This window comes from Artemia franciscana, chromosome 3 (assembly GCF_032884065.1).
Source record: "Artemia franciscana chromosome 3, ASM3288406v1, whole genome shotgun sequence".
NCBI lineage: Eukaryota > Metazoa > Arthropoda > Branchiopoda > Anostraca > Artemiidae > Artemia > Artemia franciscana.
Genome location: NC_088865.1, coordinates 50354407 through 50374239, shown reverse-complemented (window position 1 = coordinate 50374239; position 19833 = coordinate 50354407). Strand labels below are relative to the sequence as shown.

General features: G+C 34.9%; 1 protein-coding gene across 1 annotated transcript; it reads right to left on the bottom strand.

Annotated features, from left to right (window-relative positions):
• Positions 1 to 813: 813 nt before the first annotated feature.
• On the bottom strand, positions 814 to 3649 carry LOC136024656 (uncharacterized). Its single transcript, XM_065700081.1, has 2 exons — positions 1345 to 3649; positions 814 to 1294 (listed from the first exon to the last, which is right to left on the bottom strand). Exon 1 carries the CDS (start codon positions 3101 to 3103, stop codon positions 1358 to 1360), a length of 1746 nt encoding a protein of 581 aa, XP_065556153.1. The 5' UTR covers positions 3104 to 3649; the 3' UTR covers positions 814 to 1294; positions 1345 to 1357.
• Positions 3650 to 19833: the final 16184 nt, after the last annotated feature.

The window sequence follows — 19833 nt, the reverse complement described above, 5'->3', positions numbered from 1 at the left end:
TAATGATTAAAAAGCTAAGTGGGTACGCCCGGGCAACGATCATCTGAATTAGCCAAGAAGGCAAAGGCGCAAAAGAATTAATAGAGGCTCTTAATGCCATTCCTCACCATTTCTTCAGTGGTGATCACACAAAATGCCCTGGGCTCTGTAAAGACTCAGGTAGCAAAGTGCCTCTTACGGATTGTCCCTCTATGATATTCCTCTGCCATGTCCTACAAGCATTTGAAACTCTAACAAGAAGAGCGCGACTACTGATTGGGAATAATACAAGCAACTTAGCTGAGTACTTTATACGTTGAAAGGACTATCGTTTCTGAGTTGCAACATCTTTTCCACATGATTAATAATTTAGTGCTTCTGTTCAAAGCAGCAATCGAATTGATGCCTACTGATACGCAACTATCAACGAAGTGGCAATCGTTATGGTTGGTGATTTGTATATGACGTCAAAGGCTTTGTATATGACGTCATTATAAGTATATTAGAAGGCGTTTCAATGAGAAGTTTTTATTAAACTCGTCGATGCTACGATGCCCTACAATATTTTATCATTTTTTGGGATGGAGCCGACGGCTATCACTTTAATATTAAATTGATAAATCCAGCCACTAACAAAGAAATGGATAAGAAATGCAGCGCAATGAAATATTATACCTATAGATTAATGATTCGTCGTTTATTACATTTATATATAATCCATCTTGGGATTAGATACAACAGCTTTTAAATCCTGGACAATCGCCGGTTCATAGACATGACATTACGGCCCGTGTCTTGCGGCACAAGTTGCTCTCCTTCATCTTCTACAGAGTTATGGGAGAAATACAAATCACAAATGGCCGAGAATATACTCCACCAAATACGGCTAGAAAGGTCAGATATGACCTTGGACTTTACAACAGAAATTTATAACTGCACCTGAGTTATGATTGAAGATTTGTGCTTATCTATTGCTAACAAACTTCTCAAGCATTTGGGAATGCCTTCACCTAATCGTACTGCTTCTATTTCTACATGTGTAGAATGGGATCGTGAACAAAGTTACAACACAATTGATCTATTGTCGTATGTTACAGACCGGGACACCAGGTCACCGGGACACAAGGAATATAAATGACGACCGGGACGCTCAAACCCAAAAAACCCAATTCAACATCAACATCAACAGCCTACCCAAAAAACATCAACAATCTACCTAGTTTCAAACATCAACAGCCTACCTTCTTTGAAACATCAGTAACCTATCTAGTTTAAAATATTAACAGCCTACTTGGTTTAAACATCAACAATCTACCTAGTTTAAAACACCAACAATCAACCTAGTTTAAAACATCAACAACCTACCTGGTTTAAAACATCACACGCAAGATCTACGTGCTGGGAAGAACTTAGCTTTTGCTTTGGAATTTGCAGTCATCTTTATGGAAAATCTTTCACTTTCCATTTTGTTTGAAATTTCTGTTTTATTATTTACGATATATGGTAGATTTAAATATAAATATTCCAAAATTTCCTTGGTATTCGGCCTTTTGTTTGGATCTTGGCTCAGACACATGAACAATAAATTTTTGACCGGTGGTGAAATGGAGGATGCAGATATTTTGCTTTCCAAAGCTTTCAAATCTTTGCTCTCCCAAAATATTTCTGGTTCAATAAGTAAAAGTTGTGCTAAGATTGCTCCCAAAGTCCATGTTGTAACTGGACCTATTCCATAGAGTCTAGTCATTTCTTCCGCAATTTTTATGTCACTTTCTGAAATGAATTTATAATTATCAGTATTGTATTTTTCTTTCATTCTTTGGTGATGGCTTTTCAATTCGGATGGAGGATAAAAATTGTCAAAACGTAGTTCATCTTTCACTATTTTCTCTTCCATGTAGGTCGAGGCATCAAAATCAATTAGAGTTACTTTGAAATTGCCATCTATAAGTATATTATCTGTCCTTAGGTCTCCATGAGTAATTCCACACTCTTCTAATCTTGCAACTATTGATACTATTTGTTGGAATATTTTAAGTACTTCACATTCACTCAATATGTCTTGTTGGAATATCTTCATGACTTCACATTCACTCAACCAGCGATCGCTTATTTTATATCGCTTTATCTGTTCTTTGAAGGGGATCAGCATATTATAGATAAACCTGCGTAAATCAACCGTATTTTCTTGGTATTCTGTAACAATAACTGCATTTTTTTCGTCAACATAAGAGGCAACACATTTTTGACAGCCTTCTATATTTTGGACTTTTTTCAGCCAATAAATTTCTCTTGGGATAACAACTCCAGATATTTCATCTCGAATCTTGACATTCTTTTCTAGTTTCACAATTTTAACGGCAACTTTTTTTCTGTTGCATTGCCTGTCGCTGGCGAGGAGGACTTCTCCATTTCGTCCTATTCCTATAACTGTCTCACTCAAGCAGTAATCATCATTAAACATTTCTATACTTGTCCTTAAGCTCTTTACAGGGTTACAGCTGCTGCTGGAAGTATGGCTAATGTCGGGTACAAGTGCATCGTCACATTTAGCTCGAGAAGTCATAGCTCTAACACGGTCAATAATATTTTTCATTCCTACCACTGCCTTTCTCTGAATACTGTCAAAACTTCTTTTTACCTTATTCTTGTAGCAACATATTACAGCTGAAACACTGTAAACTACATTACGAAGTCCAATCATCACTTCTTTTATTATCGGTGTAAGGTTTGCTAGCTTGTTGTATTCCATTTTACTGAGTGTCCTTTTTATATGAAAAGGATTTTTCGGTTTGTCATAGATAAGTATTTCTCTTCTCTTATTCGAATGGAAAGTTTGGTGCATGCTATTACTTTCTTCGATCTTTTGAATGGGTTTGAAGTCTGTACAAAGCTTTTTTTTGTAGTTGTGCCTATTTTCAATTGATTTTGGGTCATTTCCATGCTCAAAATCAACATTCTTAGGCATAGCATCTGTAAAGATCTGCTGTATCTGTGTAGCATCTGTAGGCTCTGTCGATTTTTCACATGTTTTTACACAACATGGTAAATCGTTATTAATGTCTGATGCGCTTGTTAATTTTTGCAGAAAGCGGTGAAACCAATTTTGGAAGATTTTTTTCATGTTACTAATGCAATAAATTCTAGAATGGCTCAACTGTACTAAACAATCTGTTTATATAGTTGAAATGACGTCATCAGTAACTATTTTCAATGATACACTAACTAAAATAAATTTAGCCTCATCATATGACGTCATAAGTGGTGTAGCTAGTAGTGTTAGTGTCCAATTTCGTTATTTTGAATTAACCAAATATCCACTTTCAACTCATCCTGAAATTTTAAGAATTCTTATCTGAATTATAAATTTGGATTCTGTGAAGAATTTTGCAGATTTGTGAAATGTCTAATTGACTTAAAACTATATTTTTGTACTTTTTAAAGATAAAGTAGACAAAAATAATACCGCTTTGGATTTTATAGGCCCTAATGGTAGTGTTGATCACCGCTTTACGGCAAGTAAGCCAAATAGTGCAATGGGAGGGCCTTCTTGTGCTTTCACAGACACTTCCTTTTCACCTTCACTAGATGCCTCTTGATACTAATTTAGAGCTAGGTCAGCTATGGCTGAGCGTAAAGGATCAAGCACTGACCCTGACTCTAATCCAGAAGAAATAGTATACCACACGGGTACTGGATGTTTTTTTTGGTCCTGGACAAGTGAATCCATATTCTTGTAGGCTTCGTCAATACAAAACTCTCCTCAGCTGAAAAAAATCATGAATTTCAACGTCAGTAGCATCAATTCACGAAATTTTTTTTTTTTACGAAAATACCAAAAAATGACAGAAAAATTGTGTATACAAAAAAAGGTATTTTTTAGTGAAAATAGCCAAAAATATGTTTTGCAACATCTGCTTTAAAGGAAAATCTAAGGAAAAATGCTCCTGCATGGACCCCATTGTTTACCTTTGTCCCATACAACCTTAATTTCATTCGTATATTTTTTTACACAAGCATTTTTGGCTTGTATTTAGCATTTTAGATCAAACATATTCATTTTTTCAAAAATATTTTTTAGAAGGGCATGACAGGGTTCTTTTCACAACTAAAACATGAATTGGGTTGAGAATGAAACTGCTACCAAAACAAAAACAGTTTGTGAATTGATAACCCAGCAACATTAAAAACATTGAAATCACTCTTTTTTTATTCCTGTTATGTAAATTTAGCCTCTGATTATCTCCTTAAGAAAGTAACATATTCTTAATTTGATTTTGGAGGAATCCAAATTATTTCTTAAAACAATACGTAGGGGTATAAAAACAGAGAATGTCAATATTTTGAGACTTCTTAAGACTTTGAGAACTATAAATATGCAGCTCATTCCGACAAATTCGGGATAGATTGTCTGAAGAATAGTTCCCGGGTCCCAAAGCCTTCTCTGATGTATCTGTTGTATTTTAAAAATAGCTGGGGGCGTTAACTTGAAACTGTTGGGCTCTGTGGACAAACAGACAAACAAAATGGAAAAATGAGGGTCTTACATGAACAGGAGACAGTATTACATGGAGAAACAGTGATCTTACATGTACAACCGAAGGTCTCTTATGGACAAAAGACAGGTTTATATGGATAGCAGAGAGTCATTCATCGGTAAATAACGGTCTTACCTGGAGAAACGACGGTCTTGCATGGAGAAACCCCAGTCTTATATGGTCTTTTATGGCGACGGTCTTTAATGGACAAGGGATGGCTTACAAGGACGGACGACGGAGTTCCACGAACAAATGATGGTATTATCTTCAAAAGTGTGGTTACTCAACCTTCCAACAATTCTGATTATGTGGTTGATTTTAATTTTTATGAGATGTCTTTGAGGAAAGAGTAGTGATCACAACGGGTCTAGCTGCCCCTCTATCTTTTGATCTCTTATAAATGGCGCTACTACTTTGGATTTCCATTTCACTGAGCTCTTTGCCGATTTTCCAGTACCGTTGGCTCAATACAATCAAATACCAATATTCAACTGCTGTCAAATAGAAACTCTTACGTCAAACGAATACAAAATTTTTTTTTTAATAGCGTTGTGAATAATTGCAATTAAATCTGGATTGATCTTCTTAAGGAAGTTATTTCTAAAAGGTACTTTAAAACCAGTATTAATGACTAGCCGACTATTTTCCAGCCCGCTGCTTGAATTTATCTATCTGTATTTCAAACTCCATCTTACTAGATTTAGTCATGGTTCCATTTTTTTAAATTTTCTGCTTATTATTTACAAAATAGAGTAGATTTAAATATAAATATTCCAAAATTTCGTTGGTATTTGAACATTTGTTTGGATTTTGGCTCAAACACAAACAATAAATTTTTAACCAGTGTTAAAAATGAGGATGCAGATATCCTACTATTTACAGCTTCTGAAACTGGATGTCTCCAAAAATGTGTTCTGTTCAATAAATCATTGATGTAGCAGTAGCTGCAATCTAGTAGAGAGCAAATTCACAGCCTACAGTAACTTTTTAAAATTATAGTTTGGTGCTTTTTATAAATTTCACCATCTGTGAGCGCCCATATGACCCTAAAAATGGTATTTTTGGTGCTGTGTCTCAACTGGAAAAGCTGAGGCTAGTTAGTAACAAAAAAATTCCTAGAGAGATGTTCAGAGGCTCATTTAAAAGTTATTTCTCATGTCAACTCTAGATCAATTTCAATGTGTAAGCGCCGAATGGCATTAAAACGAGATTTTTAACGCCATTTCTCAAGGGAAAGAGCTTGGAAGCATATAGCTTGTAGCATTGCAATATTTATTATCCAAAGCCATTCACTGAAGGCTTAAAATCATCTCTCCAACACACTCCCTCTCCCATCTTCCATGTTAAGTTTCAACCATCTGCATACCAGCAGGCTACTTCAACATTAGCAGGATTAGCAGGCTACTACGCCCAAAGATGTCTATTGACCTATTTTAAAGCTATTATTCATATCTTAGTAGTTTGTGTAAATTTCACCATGTAGAAATACCATACGGCACTAAAAATGACATTTGTGGTGCAATTAACCAGCGGTTTGGTGAGCGGGCTACCAGAACATCAAAAGGAGATATTTGATTTCTCATATAAAAGCTGTTGCTCATAACTACGTGCTGCTCTATAAATTTAACCATTTGCAAGTGCCATATAGCATTAACATTGGAACTATTTTTGTCATTCATGGCTTTTTGTTACTTATGTACGAGTCGGAAAAAATTGAGGGGGAAGGGGGGGGGTCAAGTCTGGTGATCTCCTCTCTCTCCCTGTTTCTCTCCTTGATGATGTCCTATGAGAAGTTAAACATTCTTAGCAGCATTTTAGCACAAAAATTAAAATAATGACAAGGAATAGGTCACCACCATGAATGAATTGCTGATGAGGAATAACTTCCTCGGGTAGATCATTCCAAATTGAAGTGGAACGTGAGATCAAACTTTTATTGTAATTTTTATGTAAAACTTTTAATGTTTGAGGCTTACCAGCCTGAGTTGGTTTATAGCTGCTTGTTGAAAATCATAAAATACTAAAATCTTATCTCCGGAAACATTTTAATACTAACATTTTATCTCTGAAAATATTTTAACACTTAATTCTGTTATTCGTAGAAAAAAGCCATAGAGCAGGGTTGAATATCAGTAATTATAGAAATTCCTATCAATTTCAAAAAGCTTAACTGTAGTTCTTGAGAGGCTATTTTATTAAGTAACACAAACGATGTTTACAAATATGCTTAGGATTTTGTTTTATATCATAAATATATTATTCTAAATTAATTCCTTTTACGATCTTTTTCGGTTACTCAGTCGACTGGGTTTGTTTTTCTTGTAGAAGTATCTCAATGCACTCGACATGGGTCAGTGGCACAGAGAAATACGGTTTTTCTTATCATGAATACGAATCCATTTCCGACTGGGATATTTAAATTCCGACTTGTATTTAATCTCATATTTGATATAACAAACATTATATTAAATATGATATAACAAAATTAAGTACATAAAAATGAATTATTAAATAAAATAAGAAGTTTAATCGAAAGGCGATTTAATAAAAATTAACATATAAATAAAAAAAATAAAAAAACTGAGTCGCTAAAAAATATTTCAAATTTCGATCTCTATTCAGCAGAGCCATAGCCAGAATTTTTTCCGTGGGATGGGGGTACAAACGACAGCAGTAGGCACAGGTAAATCAGTAACGGGATAGGCGGACATTACCAGATTAGACAGAATTTCAGAGTATAATACTTGGAAAGAGGATACTTTGCATTGATAGTCCCTTCCTTGTCTTTATTTTCGGCTACTGGCAATAAAAGAGCACGATCATGGTTAGCCCAAGGACTGGGCTCTTCTAATTCATTCTTTAGGTTTTAGTTCAAATTACTTATCTGTTACAGTTGATTCCTTTGTAACAGAATCTTGCAGTGATTTATGGACCAATTCTTTTTTATCAAGTAGACAGATTTTGGGGTGAAAGCTCAAGTTCTCGACCCAGATTCTGCTGAAGTAGCCGAAATTTTATACCATTTTTTTTCTCTATTGGTATCATTTCTCATAATGATCATGGTACCATTTCCCATATAGAATATGAATTAATTCATCATAATGATTATCGAATCTTTTGATTTCTCGGTAATACTCAAGTGGAGCGTCAACTAAAACATTTCGGCCTCTGTTCTTTTTGTCAACGATTTCAGGTGGTAAGTTGTCTGGGATACTGAATTATTTCTTTTCTTCTATATCTTGTTCGGCGCTAGTACATTTAGTTATTAGAATTGAGATCTCTGGAGCAACAATAGATTTTTCAGGCATCGGAAGAGATTCAATGACAACAGTAGGCACAACAGAATCAACAACGTGATTGGCGAGTATCACTAGATTAGATAGAATTTCAGGATATAATACTTGGAAAGAGGATACTTTGCATTGATAGTTCCTTCATTGTCTTCATTTTCAGCTACTGGCAATAAAAGAGCACGATCATGGTTAGCCCCAGGACTGGGCTCTTCTAATTCATTCTTTAGGTATTAGTTCAAACTACTTATCTGTTGTAGTTGATTCCTTTGTAACAGAATCTTGCAGTGATTTATGGACCATTTTTTTTTTATCAAGAAGACAGATTGTGGGGTGAAAGCTCAAAGTTCTCGACCCAGATTCTGCTGAAGTAGCCGAAATTTTTTACCATTTTTTTTCTCTATTGGTAACATTTCTCATAATGATTATGGTACCATTTCTCATATAAAATATGGATTAATTCATCATAATGGTTATCGAATCTTTTGATTTCTCGGTAATACTCAAGTGGAGCGTCAACTAAAATATGTCAGCCTCTGTTTTTTTTGTCAATGATTTCAGGTGGGAAGTTGTCTAGGATACTGAATTATTTATTTTCTTCTATATCTTGTTCGGCGTTAGTACATTTAGTTGTTAGATTTGAAATCCCTGGAGCAGCAATAGGTTTTTCAGGCATCGGAAGAGATTCAATGACAACAGTAGGAACAACAAAATCAGCAACGTGATTGGCGAGTATCACTAGATTAGACAGAATTTCACAACATAATTCATGGCTAGAAGATACTTTAGTCACATAAATTCCTCTTTTTCTTCATTTTAGGATACTGATAATGAGATTGTATTACTCCTTCTTTGATAGGGCTTTCCATAATTTTTTATTATCACCTGTGATTTTGCCATATCTATAGTCTACTGCCCCAGGATAACTTATTTCTTCTTCTCTTGAAGCTATAATGTGGCACTATGCATAATGTAAAATGAATTTTCTTTCCTTGTAGTTCCATTCTGTTTTATAAGGCTCCGAATTCTCCTTTTCATCCGTGTCAGTGTTGTTGGCTCCAGCTCTAGAAGACTGAAGCTCTACTCCAATCATTTCTGTTTTGCTCAAATATTTCGGGAACCAGTTACTTAAGATTTTTTTTATGTTAATCAATACAATGAGTTTTCTACGATGACTCTATTCTACTAAATAAATTCTCATAAGGATTTAGGATTAATTCATCATAATGATTATCAATTCTTTTGATTTTCCAAAAATACTCAAGTTGAGCGTCAACTAAAACGTGTGGGCCTCTCATCTTTTTGTCGCTGATTTCAGGTGGAACGTTATCTAAGATATTCGACTCTTTTCCTTCTTCTACATCTTGTTCAACGTTAGTACTTTTTGTTGTTAGAATAATTACCTTTGGAGCACTATTAGATATTTGAGACACCGGAAGAGATTCAACGAGAACAGTAGGCACAATTAAATCTACAACGGGATTGGCGGGCATCACTAGATTAGACAAAATTTCAGAGTGTAATACTTAGTCACATTAATCCCTCCTTTTCTTCATTTTCTGCTACTGGCAATGCGAGAGTAGCATCTTCGATAGGCAGAGGATTTGGCTATTCTAATTCATTCTTTAGACCTGTTTCTTCTTCGAATTGCTTTTCCGTTACGATTGAACCCCTTGTAACTTTTTATTTTGTAACTTTGTTTTTTAAATGTATATTTAATAATTGTAATATTTGTAATATTTCTAAATGTAATATTTGTTCTATATATATATATATATATATATATATATATATATATATATATATATATATATATATATATATATATATATATATATATATATATATATATATATATATATATTAAGAATTTAAATTAAAATTTGTAAATAAAATGTTTAAAAAAAACTTTTGACAACAGCCTTCAATCTTTTGATTACTTATAAAGGGCATTACGACTTTGGATTTCCATTTAAATGAGGTCTTTGCCAATCTTCTAGTAAAGTTAGTTCAATACAATCAAATATCAATATTCAGTTTTTGTCAAATAACAATCTTTATGTCAAAAGAGTGCAAAATTCTGCTTTAAAATCCTTGTGATCAATTGCAATTAATCTGGAATGATCTTCATAGGGAATTTATTTCCATGAATTTCTATTTCTATTTTTCTATCTATATATATATATATATATATATATATATATATATATATATATATATATATATATATATATATATATATATATATATATATATATATATATATATATATATATATATATATATATATATATATATATTAAGAACTTAAATTAAAATTTGTAAATAAAATGTTTAAAAAAAACTTTTGACAACAGCCTTCAATCTTTTGATTACTTATAAAGGGCATTACGACTTTGGATTTCCATTTAAATGAGGTCTTTGCCAATCTTCTAGTAAAGTTAGTTCAATACAATCAAATATCAATATTCAGTTTTTGTCAAATAACAATCTTTATGTCAAAAGAGTGCAAAATTCTGCTTTAAAATCCTTGTGATCAATTGCAATTAATCTGGAATGATCTTCATAGGGAATTTATTTCCATGAATTTCTATTTTGACCCTTTCAAAAGAATATTTAATTGTATTAGCTGACTATTTTCATATAATCATGTCAAATAGAAAATATTCCCTGGAAATCTCCCATCTCCCGCAAACGGAAAGTTTTTCCCGCAGTAAATTTCTCCTTGTGATAATGAAAGCGAAACTTTAGGGAATATTGATGGGAAGTTCATACCACCTCAAATCCCTTTTGGCTTGCCAACTTGCACAAAAAAAAAATGTTTAACTCAGCTATTAAGTGACTAATTAGCCTGATGGTTTCAATTCTCGATCTTTGTTCAATATTGATGGACTAAACACCTTCTTCCCAATATGGCGAGACATTTAATAGTTATTACAGCCTTGAATTCCCATCTCTCATGAGAAATATGTAAATTAGTCTCCATGGAAAATTTACCTGCCATGGTTTTGAACCATAACTCCTTCCTACCACATTACCCTAAAAGCAAAGCTGGGCTCCTCCCTAAAGAAATACTTGTTTTGTTTCCGTCTCAGGAGCCAGAGACGGGTTTGGGACACGGGACGTATTTGTCGGACAATCTATCCCAAATTTGTTGGAAGAAGCTGCATATACAACTCTACGTGTTGTTTTAAAAAATAAATTGGATACCTCTAAAAGCAAATTAAGAATATGTTACTTTCTTGAGGAGACTATCAGAGGCTAAAGTTTCCTTTTCTTGTTGCATTTGCAAGTCAAACACTCAATATGCTGGACCTTAGGCTCAGAAGTGAATTTCTTTTTTTTATTACATAACCAGGAATAAAGAAAAATAAATGATTTTAAGGTTTTTAATCTTGCTGCTTTCGAATGATTTAAATGATGTTTGTTCATTTTAAAATAATACTGTTATTAGGGCCATTTTTCAAAAATTCTTGTCAATTCACAAACTGTTTTTGTTTTGGTAGCAGTTTCATTCCCAACCCATTTCAAGTTTAGTGATGAGAAGAACCCTGTCATACTCTTCTAAACATATTTATGAGACGATCAATATGTTTGATCTTCCGCTAGGTTTTTAAGGACACACACAACAAAATTTACAAGCCCAAAATGCTTGTGTAAAAAAAATGTGTAATTTACAAGCCCAAAGTGCTTGTGTAAAAAGATACATACGTATGAAATTAAGGTTGTATGGGACAAAAGTAAACATTGACGTCAATGCTGGAGGATTTTCTCCCTAGATTTTCCTTTCAAGCAGATGTTGGAAAAGGTATTTCGGACTATTTTCACTAAAAAAAAAATACCTCGTTTGTATTTTGTATACAAATTTTTTTTTTAATATCTTGTTACTTTGTTATTGCTATTGAAATAGGTGAAAAAGCCAAAAAGTCAAAAATTTCGTGAATTGATGCTACTGATGGTGAAATACATGCTTTTGATCCCTTAAAATTATAGTCGGGTGCTTTTTATAAATTTCACCATCTGTGAGCGCCACAGAACTCTAAAAACGGCATTTTTGGTGCCACCGGTAAAACATTTATTGTTTATGGATCTAAACCAAGATCCAAACAAAAGACCAAATACCAAAGATATTTTGGAATATTTATATTTAAATCCACCGTACTCCGTAAATGATAAAACAGAAATAAAAAAAAATGGAAATTGAAAGTTTTTCCATAAAGAGGATTGAAAATTAGAAAGTAGAAAGTGAGTGTGATGTTTTCAACTAATAGGTTGTCGATGTTTTAATCTAGGTAGGCTGTTGATGTTTTAAACTAGGTAGGTTATTGATGTTTTAAACTAGGTAGCCCGTTGATGTTTTAAATTCGGTAGGTTGCTGATATTTTAAACTAGGTAGATTGTTGATGTTTAAACTACGTAGGCTGTTAATATTTTCAACTAGGTAGGCTACTGATGTTTCAAAGAAGGTAGGCTGTTGATGTTTTAAACTAGGTAGGTTGTTGATGTTTTATACTAGGTTTTTCTCTCTTTATATAAAAAAAAACACAAAAAAAAAACTAAGTATACAACTGAACCTTGAAAAAACGTTTTTAAATTTGAAATTTATTGTTGGTTGATCCAGGCAGTGCAAGAACTTTTCCTAAAAAAAAGGGGGGGGGGAGAAAATTACTTACTTAGACTTGGGACTTCTTAAGCTGGTCTGCGCAAAAGGCGGCATCGACGCCTCTCTATGCTGACCTGCCCAGCGTCTTCGGCCAAAGATCATCAAGGGATGGTCTTGAGAGTTGAATGTCTTTTCTAGGCATCGTCCAAGTGAAGCCTACTGTCGTCCACGTCGTCAAACTCCTGGAGGAGTCCAACACCAAAAATTATGAGGCAAGCGATTGCTGCTCATTTTAAACATGTGTCTCCTATATCGCCACCGACTGCTTATTACTTTTTGAATAACTAGTGGCTGTTTAGTCTTCTCAGTAATGAATGATTTGGTAATTTTTTCCGTCCAATTGATTTTTAGAATCAGTTGAAGACAATTATTTTCAAAACTTGGGATTCTTTTCTCTAGTTTTTTTATCAGTGCCAAGCTTTCAGAGCTCTACATTAGTACTGACAGAGTATTGCTGTTGAAGATCCTAAATTTCAGCTTCAAACAGAAAGTGGCACTTCTCCAAAAGTCTCTAAACCTATCCAAGGTTCTTCCTGCACACGCGATGCGTGTGCCAATTTCATGTCTAGGCCTTCCATCGGTGCTCGCCAGACTCCCAAGAAACTAAACATCTCAAACTGTTTAATTTCTTTTGCCTTAACTGTCAGCGGCTCAGCAGGTAGAATATTCTCATCATTGGGTGTGATAAGTTTCATGGACAATAATAATAAAACAAAAAAACAATTTGATAATTTGAATAAGCAGTGCCCCAAAATTTTTAAAAATTTAGGATTTTTGGAGGGGGATGAAACCTTTCCCCTGCCTAAGTATTTTCTGATAAAAAACGTAAATATTAAGGAAGATTATTTTTATTAGCCTATTCGTTTTTCTTTTTGTATTGCCAATTGACCGTCGGGCAAATGTGAGCCTATAGACCCCTTGGCATGTTGCTTTTGTTTGTTTATTAAATAAAAAAAAACAAGTTTTTTTAACTGAAAGTAAGGAGCAAAATTAAAACTTAAAACGAACAGAAATTACTTCGTATATGAAAGGGGCTGCTTCCTCACCAACATCCCGCTCTTTACGCTAAAGTTTTTTACTGTTTTAAAAAGAAGAGTTGAGAGAAAGAGTCAAACTTTAGCGTCAAGAGCGGGATGTTGGTGAGGAAGCAGCCCCTTTCATATACGAAGTAATTTCTGTTCGTTTTAAGTTTTAATTTTGCTCCTTAAGTTAAAAAAACTTGTTTTTTTATATTTAATTTCTGAACGTTTTTCCATCAATGCATGTTTTGATTTTGGCTCTCCGCAGAGGAATAATTAAAACGAAATTTGCATATTTATTATTTTTTTTGCTAAATGACTTTCTCATAATTTTGATTGAATGATTTTGAGAAAAAAGAGCGGGGGAGGAAGCCTAGTTGCCCTCCGATTTTTTGGTTAATTAAGATAAAGGCAACTAGAACTTTTGATTTTTTACGAATCTTTTTTTTAGTAAAAGATATACGTAACTTATAAATTAGCTTACGTAAAGAAGTTTTTTATTCTCATGTTTTTATTACATATATGAGGGGGTTCGCCCCCTCGTCAGTACCTCGCTCTTTACACTAAAGCTTAGATTTTGTCCCAATTCATTAAGAATGACCCCTGAATCACCAAAGCCGTAAAATAAATAGTTGAAATTACTAAAAATACTTTAGCGTAAAGATCGGCGTATTAGGAGGAGGTGAGCTCCTCATTTGGGTAATAATTTCCGTTCGTTTTAAGTTTTAATGCTGCTCTTTACTTCCAGCTGAAAAACTTTTTCATATTTCTTTTTTCATTGTTTTTTTTAATAATGCTAGTAAATCCTACGCTCCCTTCATGGAAATTTTCTTCTACCATGACAAATTCCTCCTTGGAAAGCTCCCCCAGCCTATCCCCCTATTCTCAACCCCTCCCCCCAACCAAAAAATCCTACTGAAAACGCCTACACACTTCCCAATAACCATTACTATATGTAAGCACTGGTCAAATTTTGTAACTTGTAGCCCCTCCCCCAGGGACTGTGGGGGAGTAAGTCATCCCAAAGACATAGTTTTTATGGTTTTTGACTATTTTGAACAAAATGGCTATCTCAAAAGTTTGATCCGTTGACTTTAGGAAAAAAAATGAGCGTGGGAGGGGGGCCTAGATGCCCTCCAATTTTTTTGGTCACTTAAAAAGGGCACTAGAACTTTTCATTTCCGTTAGAATGAGCCCTCTTGCGACATTCTAGGACCACTTGGTCGGTACGATGACCCTTGGGAAAAAAAAAAACAAAAAAACAAACAAACAAATAAACACGCACCCGTGATTTGTCTTCTGGCAAAAAATACAAAATTCCACATTTTTGTAGATAGGAGCTTGAAACTTCTACAGTAGGGTTCTCTGAGACGCTGAATCTGATGGTGTCATTTTCGTTAAGGTCCTACGACTTTTAGGGGGTGTTTCTCCCTATTTTCCTAAATAAGGCAAATTTTCTCAGGCTCGTAACTTTTGATGGGTAAGACTAAACTTGATGAAACTTATATATTTAAAATCAGCATTAAAATGCGATTCTTTTGATGTAGCTATTGATATCAAAATTCAATTTTTTAGAGTTTTGGTTACTATTGAGCCGGATCGTTACCACGAACTGTTTGATAAGTTAATTTGTGATACATTTAAACCCGAAAAAAAGTGTCAGAAGATATTTTTTTTATCGAATGCCGTAAAGCAGTAGACGGTTTTTCTAATCAAATAAATATAGATTTCTTTATGTCTATTTGATCCCATCTCATCGTAAAACAATGAAACCAAGCGCCTCCAATTAACTTATCACTTTTCAGACTAGTGGCTTCTTCCACTGGGTTTTGGGTTTTTTCAATGGCACTTGGTACCTACCAAGTGACATATAGCGATCGCAAATTCTGTCGGTCTGTCTGTCCTGGTTTTGCTACATTAGGCACTTTAAGGTAAGCTAGGACGGTGAAATTTGGCAGACGTATCAGTAACGATCTGGGAGGAGTGGGGGGGGACGGTTAAATCAGAAAAATTAGAAAAAATGAGGTATTTTTAACTTACAAACGGGTGATCAGATCTTAATGAAATTTGATGTTTGGAATGATATCGTGTCTCATAGCTCTTATTTTAAATCCCGACTGGATCTGGTGACATTGGGGGGAGTTGGGGGGAACCTAAAATCTTAGAAAACGCTTAGAGTGGAGGGATCAGGATGAAACTTGGTGGAAAAAATAAGCAAAAGTCCTAGATACGTGATTGATATAACCGGAAACGATCCGCTCTCTTTTGGGGAGTTGAGGGGGGGGAGTTAATTCTGAAAAATTAGAAAAAATGGGTTATTTTTAACTTACGAAGGAGTGATTGGATATTAATGAAATTTGATGTTTGGAAGGGTATCTTGTCTCAGAGCTCTTCTTTTAAATTCCTACTGGACCTGGTGACATTGGGGAGAGTTGGGGGGGCCTAAAATCTTGGAAAACGCAAAGAGTGGAGCGATCGGGATGATACTTGGTGAGAAAAATAATCACAAGTCCTAGATATGTGAATGACATAGCCGGAACGGATCCGCTCTCTTCGTGGGAGTTGGGAGGAGGGTTAATTCTGAAAAATTAGAAAAAATGATTTATTTTTAACTTATGAAGGAGTGATCGGATCTTAATGAAATTTGATCTTTGGAAGGATATCGTGTCTCAGAGCTTTATTTGAAATCTCGACCGGATCCGATGACATTGGGGGAAGTTTTGGGGGGACCTAAAATCTTGGGAAACGCCTAGAGTGGAAGGATGGTATGAAACTTGGTGGGAAAAATAATCACATATCCTAGATACGTGATTAACATAACCGGAACGGATCCGCTCTCTTTGGGGGAGGGGTGAGGGTTAATTCTCAAAAATTAGAAAAAATTAGGTATTTTTAACGAAGGAGTGATCAGATCTTAATGAAGTTTCATATTTAGAAGGACCTCGTAACACAGATCTCTTATATGAAATCCTGACTGGATCTAGTATCATTTTTTTTGGGGGGGGGGACTGGAAACCTTGGAATACGCTTAAAGCGAAGGGATCAGGATGAAGCTGGGTGGGAAGAGTAAGTATAAGTCTAAGATACCTGACTGACTGACAGTTGGGGGAGGGAGTAATTCGGAAAAATTAGAAAAATAAGGTATTTGTAACTTACGAATAGGTGATCAGACCCTAGTGAAATTTTATATTTAGAAGGATCTTGTGCTTTAGAACTCTCCTTTTATATCCCGACCAGATCCAGTGACATCTGGGGGAGTTTGAAGGGGAAAATTGGAATTCTTGGAAAACGTGAAAATTGAGGTATCTTACGAATGGGTGATCGGATCTTAATGAAACTGATATATAGAAGAATCTTCTGTCTCAGATGCTCCATTTTCAATTCGAATCGGATCCGGGGACTTAGAGGGTTGGGGGGGGGGAACCAGAAATCTTGGAAACCGGAAATCTTGGAAAACGCATAGAGTGGAGAGATCGGTATGAAACTTGATGGGGGGAGTGCAACTACCCCCTCCCTCAGTGATGCTATTGCTGCCCCCTCCCCACTAAAAGTACTGCTGCTATGTCCCTGCTGACCACTGCCTTAACCAGCTCCATGATAGCCAGCTTTGTCTAGCAGTTGACTTTGATGTAGCCTAGGCCTATTTTATTATACTATTTTATTATTAATTTTAATTGGTTATAACAGGTTGATAAAACTAATAAAAGACAGAGCTCTTTAGTTTCTGTCTTTAGCTCAGAACTAACTTTATGAATCAACAGAACTGACACACCTTTTTCCACAAGTGGTTTTAGAGGAGAGGGGTTGAGAGGATAACTGTAAAATAACAAATTTAAAATGAATAAACAACATATTTAAAATAAATAATTTAGTATTCACAATCATTTTGTGGTTTAAAAAAATTATTGTAGTCGGTTAGGTCGAATGCTTTCTGAAGATCAATTAATAAAAGATTCAACCCAGTATCAGGGTTTTCAATATTTTTAAGAATGGTGTCAGGAAGACTAACAAAGTAATGTCAAGTAGGTGTCTCCTTTAGGTTACCAAACTGTTATAAGTGAATAAGTTCAAGAATCTCTGCCTTAAAGCAATTAGCTAAGAAACCCTCATACATTTTTGAGAAATCTGGAGTCAATTTGATTGGTTGTACTCCAGTAAAATCATCCAGTCCTTCCTTCTTGTGGATGGGAGTAATATAGCCCAGCTTGCAGCACGACGGGTAACATCTGGAATTACTAATATCATTAGAAATACTAACAACAGGTGTTGACAGTTTATCAGGGAATGGTATTATTAGATCGATTGTGATATCAATTGGACAAATACTAGTTTTTTTTCCGTTTCTTTATTTTTTTTCTATTATTTGCTTCGTTGGAATTTCCGTGATTTTATCTTTTGGAGTTTCAGGAATTAGAAGGATTTCCAAGAAAGGGAGGGGGAAATGCTTGCACAATGCTAGCTAGGTGTATATTCCCATTGGATGTCTGTTCAGGTGGTCCATCTAGAAGGAGATCAATGTTCTTGTAGGAGCGACTCGCTAATCCTTCCATTTTCTTAAACTATTGCTGAGGTTTGTTCTGTTTTAAGCAATTCAATTTTTTCTTACCATAACGAGAAGCAGTACGACGTATTTTTTTCTTTATTTGTTAACGGAGGGTCGTTCTTTTCAAGGAGAAAAAATTTAGTTTCAAATGGATTAGTTCTTTTATATTTTTTCACTAGTGTAAGGTATATCTGAGGAACATACCTTCTTGGTTACCTCTGGGAAAACAAAATCAAAAATGGCTATTATTCCGAGGAATCACAACCATTACATAGTAAACAATAAGTTTATTTTCAATAGTTCTTTCAAGCCATCTTTATTATTTTTCTGTGCTTTGACAAATAAAAAATAAATGATACTTCAGTCATAGAGAGGGTTAAGGGGGGGGGGGTATCACTCCTATTTTTACACCTTCATTAGCCTTGACCTTATTTTGTTGTTGTGTTGTCGGTGACGACGTTATGAAAAATAAAAAAAAAACACACTGCTTGAAATTCAAACCATTTAGAGTAAGCCACAAATGACACGATAGTCTGTAAAAAGTTTTTAGAGGGTAGTAGCTCTACTTCTGTTTGTGGTTACTTTGGTTCATTTTAAGGTTGACTTGGCTATTCATTTTAATTTCTATTCGTCTTAGGATTTATTTATTCACGTGTAGCAGTATCTGTATCTCTTTGTTTGAAGTGATTATTTATTTCGTTTTTTTTTGGCGTTTTGTGTTTGATGTGAAATTTATTAAGAATCACTTGAAAAGTTCAGGTATTTTTTGGTCATCTACAGGGCTAAAGCAACCCTGATCCCTATCCTATAGACACCTTTCAATACGCACGTATCTTAATTCAACATTTTCTTAAAAGAATCTCTACGTTGTTATTTTGGTATAATTGTGCTTTGTTGAAATCAATGCATATCAAGGTCATTTTGTAAAGAATTCTGCTGTGTTGTCTTAAACGAGACCTAATATGGCACTTGTGACGAGGCAAGAAGAGCTAAGAGCAAAGAGCTCATATGGTATGAGCTCTAACAAAATTCTATGAATCAATAGATTGATTTAAAAGGAAAATCAGAGGCTTAATGCTGGCCAGGATTTAAAATAAGAGCTCTGAGTCACGATGTCCTTCTAAATATAAAAACTCATTAAGATCCGATCACCCACTCGTAAGTTATAAATACCTAATATTTTCTAATTTTTGTTTCTCCCTTTAGCCCCCCAGATGGTCTAATCTGGGAAAACGACTCTATCAAGTCAATTTGTGCAGCACCCTGACACGCCTACTAATTTTCATCGTCCTAGCACGTCCAGAAGCACCAAACTCGTCAAATCACTGAACCCCTCCCCCCAACTCCCCCAAAGAGAGCAAATCCAGTACGGTTACGTTAATCACGTATCAAGGACATTTGCTTATTCCATCCACCAAGCTTCATCCCGAATCCTCCACTTCAAGTGTTTTCCAAGATTTCCCCCTTCAACTCCCCTCAATGTGAAAAGATCTGGTCGGGATTTGAAATAAAAGCTCTGAGACATGAATTCCTTCTAAATATCAAATTTCAATAAGACCCGATCACCTATTTGTAAGACATGAATACCCCAATTTTCACGTTTTCCAAGAATTCCTTTTTCCCCCTCCAACTCCCCCAATGTCACATGATCAGGTTGAAATTTAAAATTAGAGCCTTAAAGCACAAGATCCTTCTAAATATCAAATTTCATTAAGATCTGGTCACCCTTTCGTTAGTTAAAAATACCTCAATTTTCAAAATTACCCCCCTCCCCCAACTCCGCCAAAGAGAGCGGATCCTG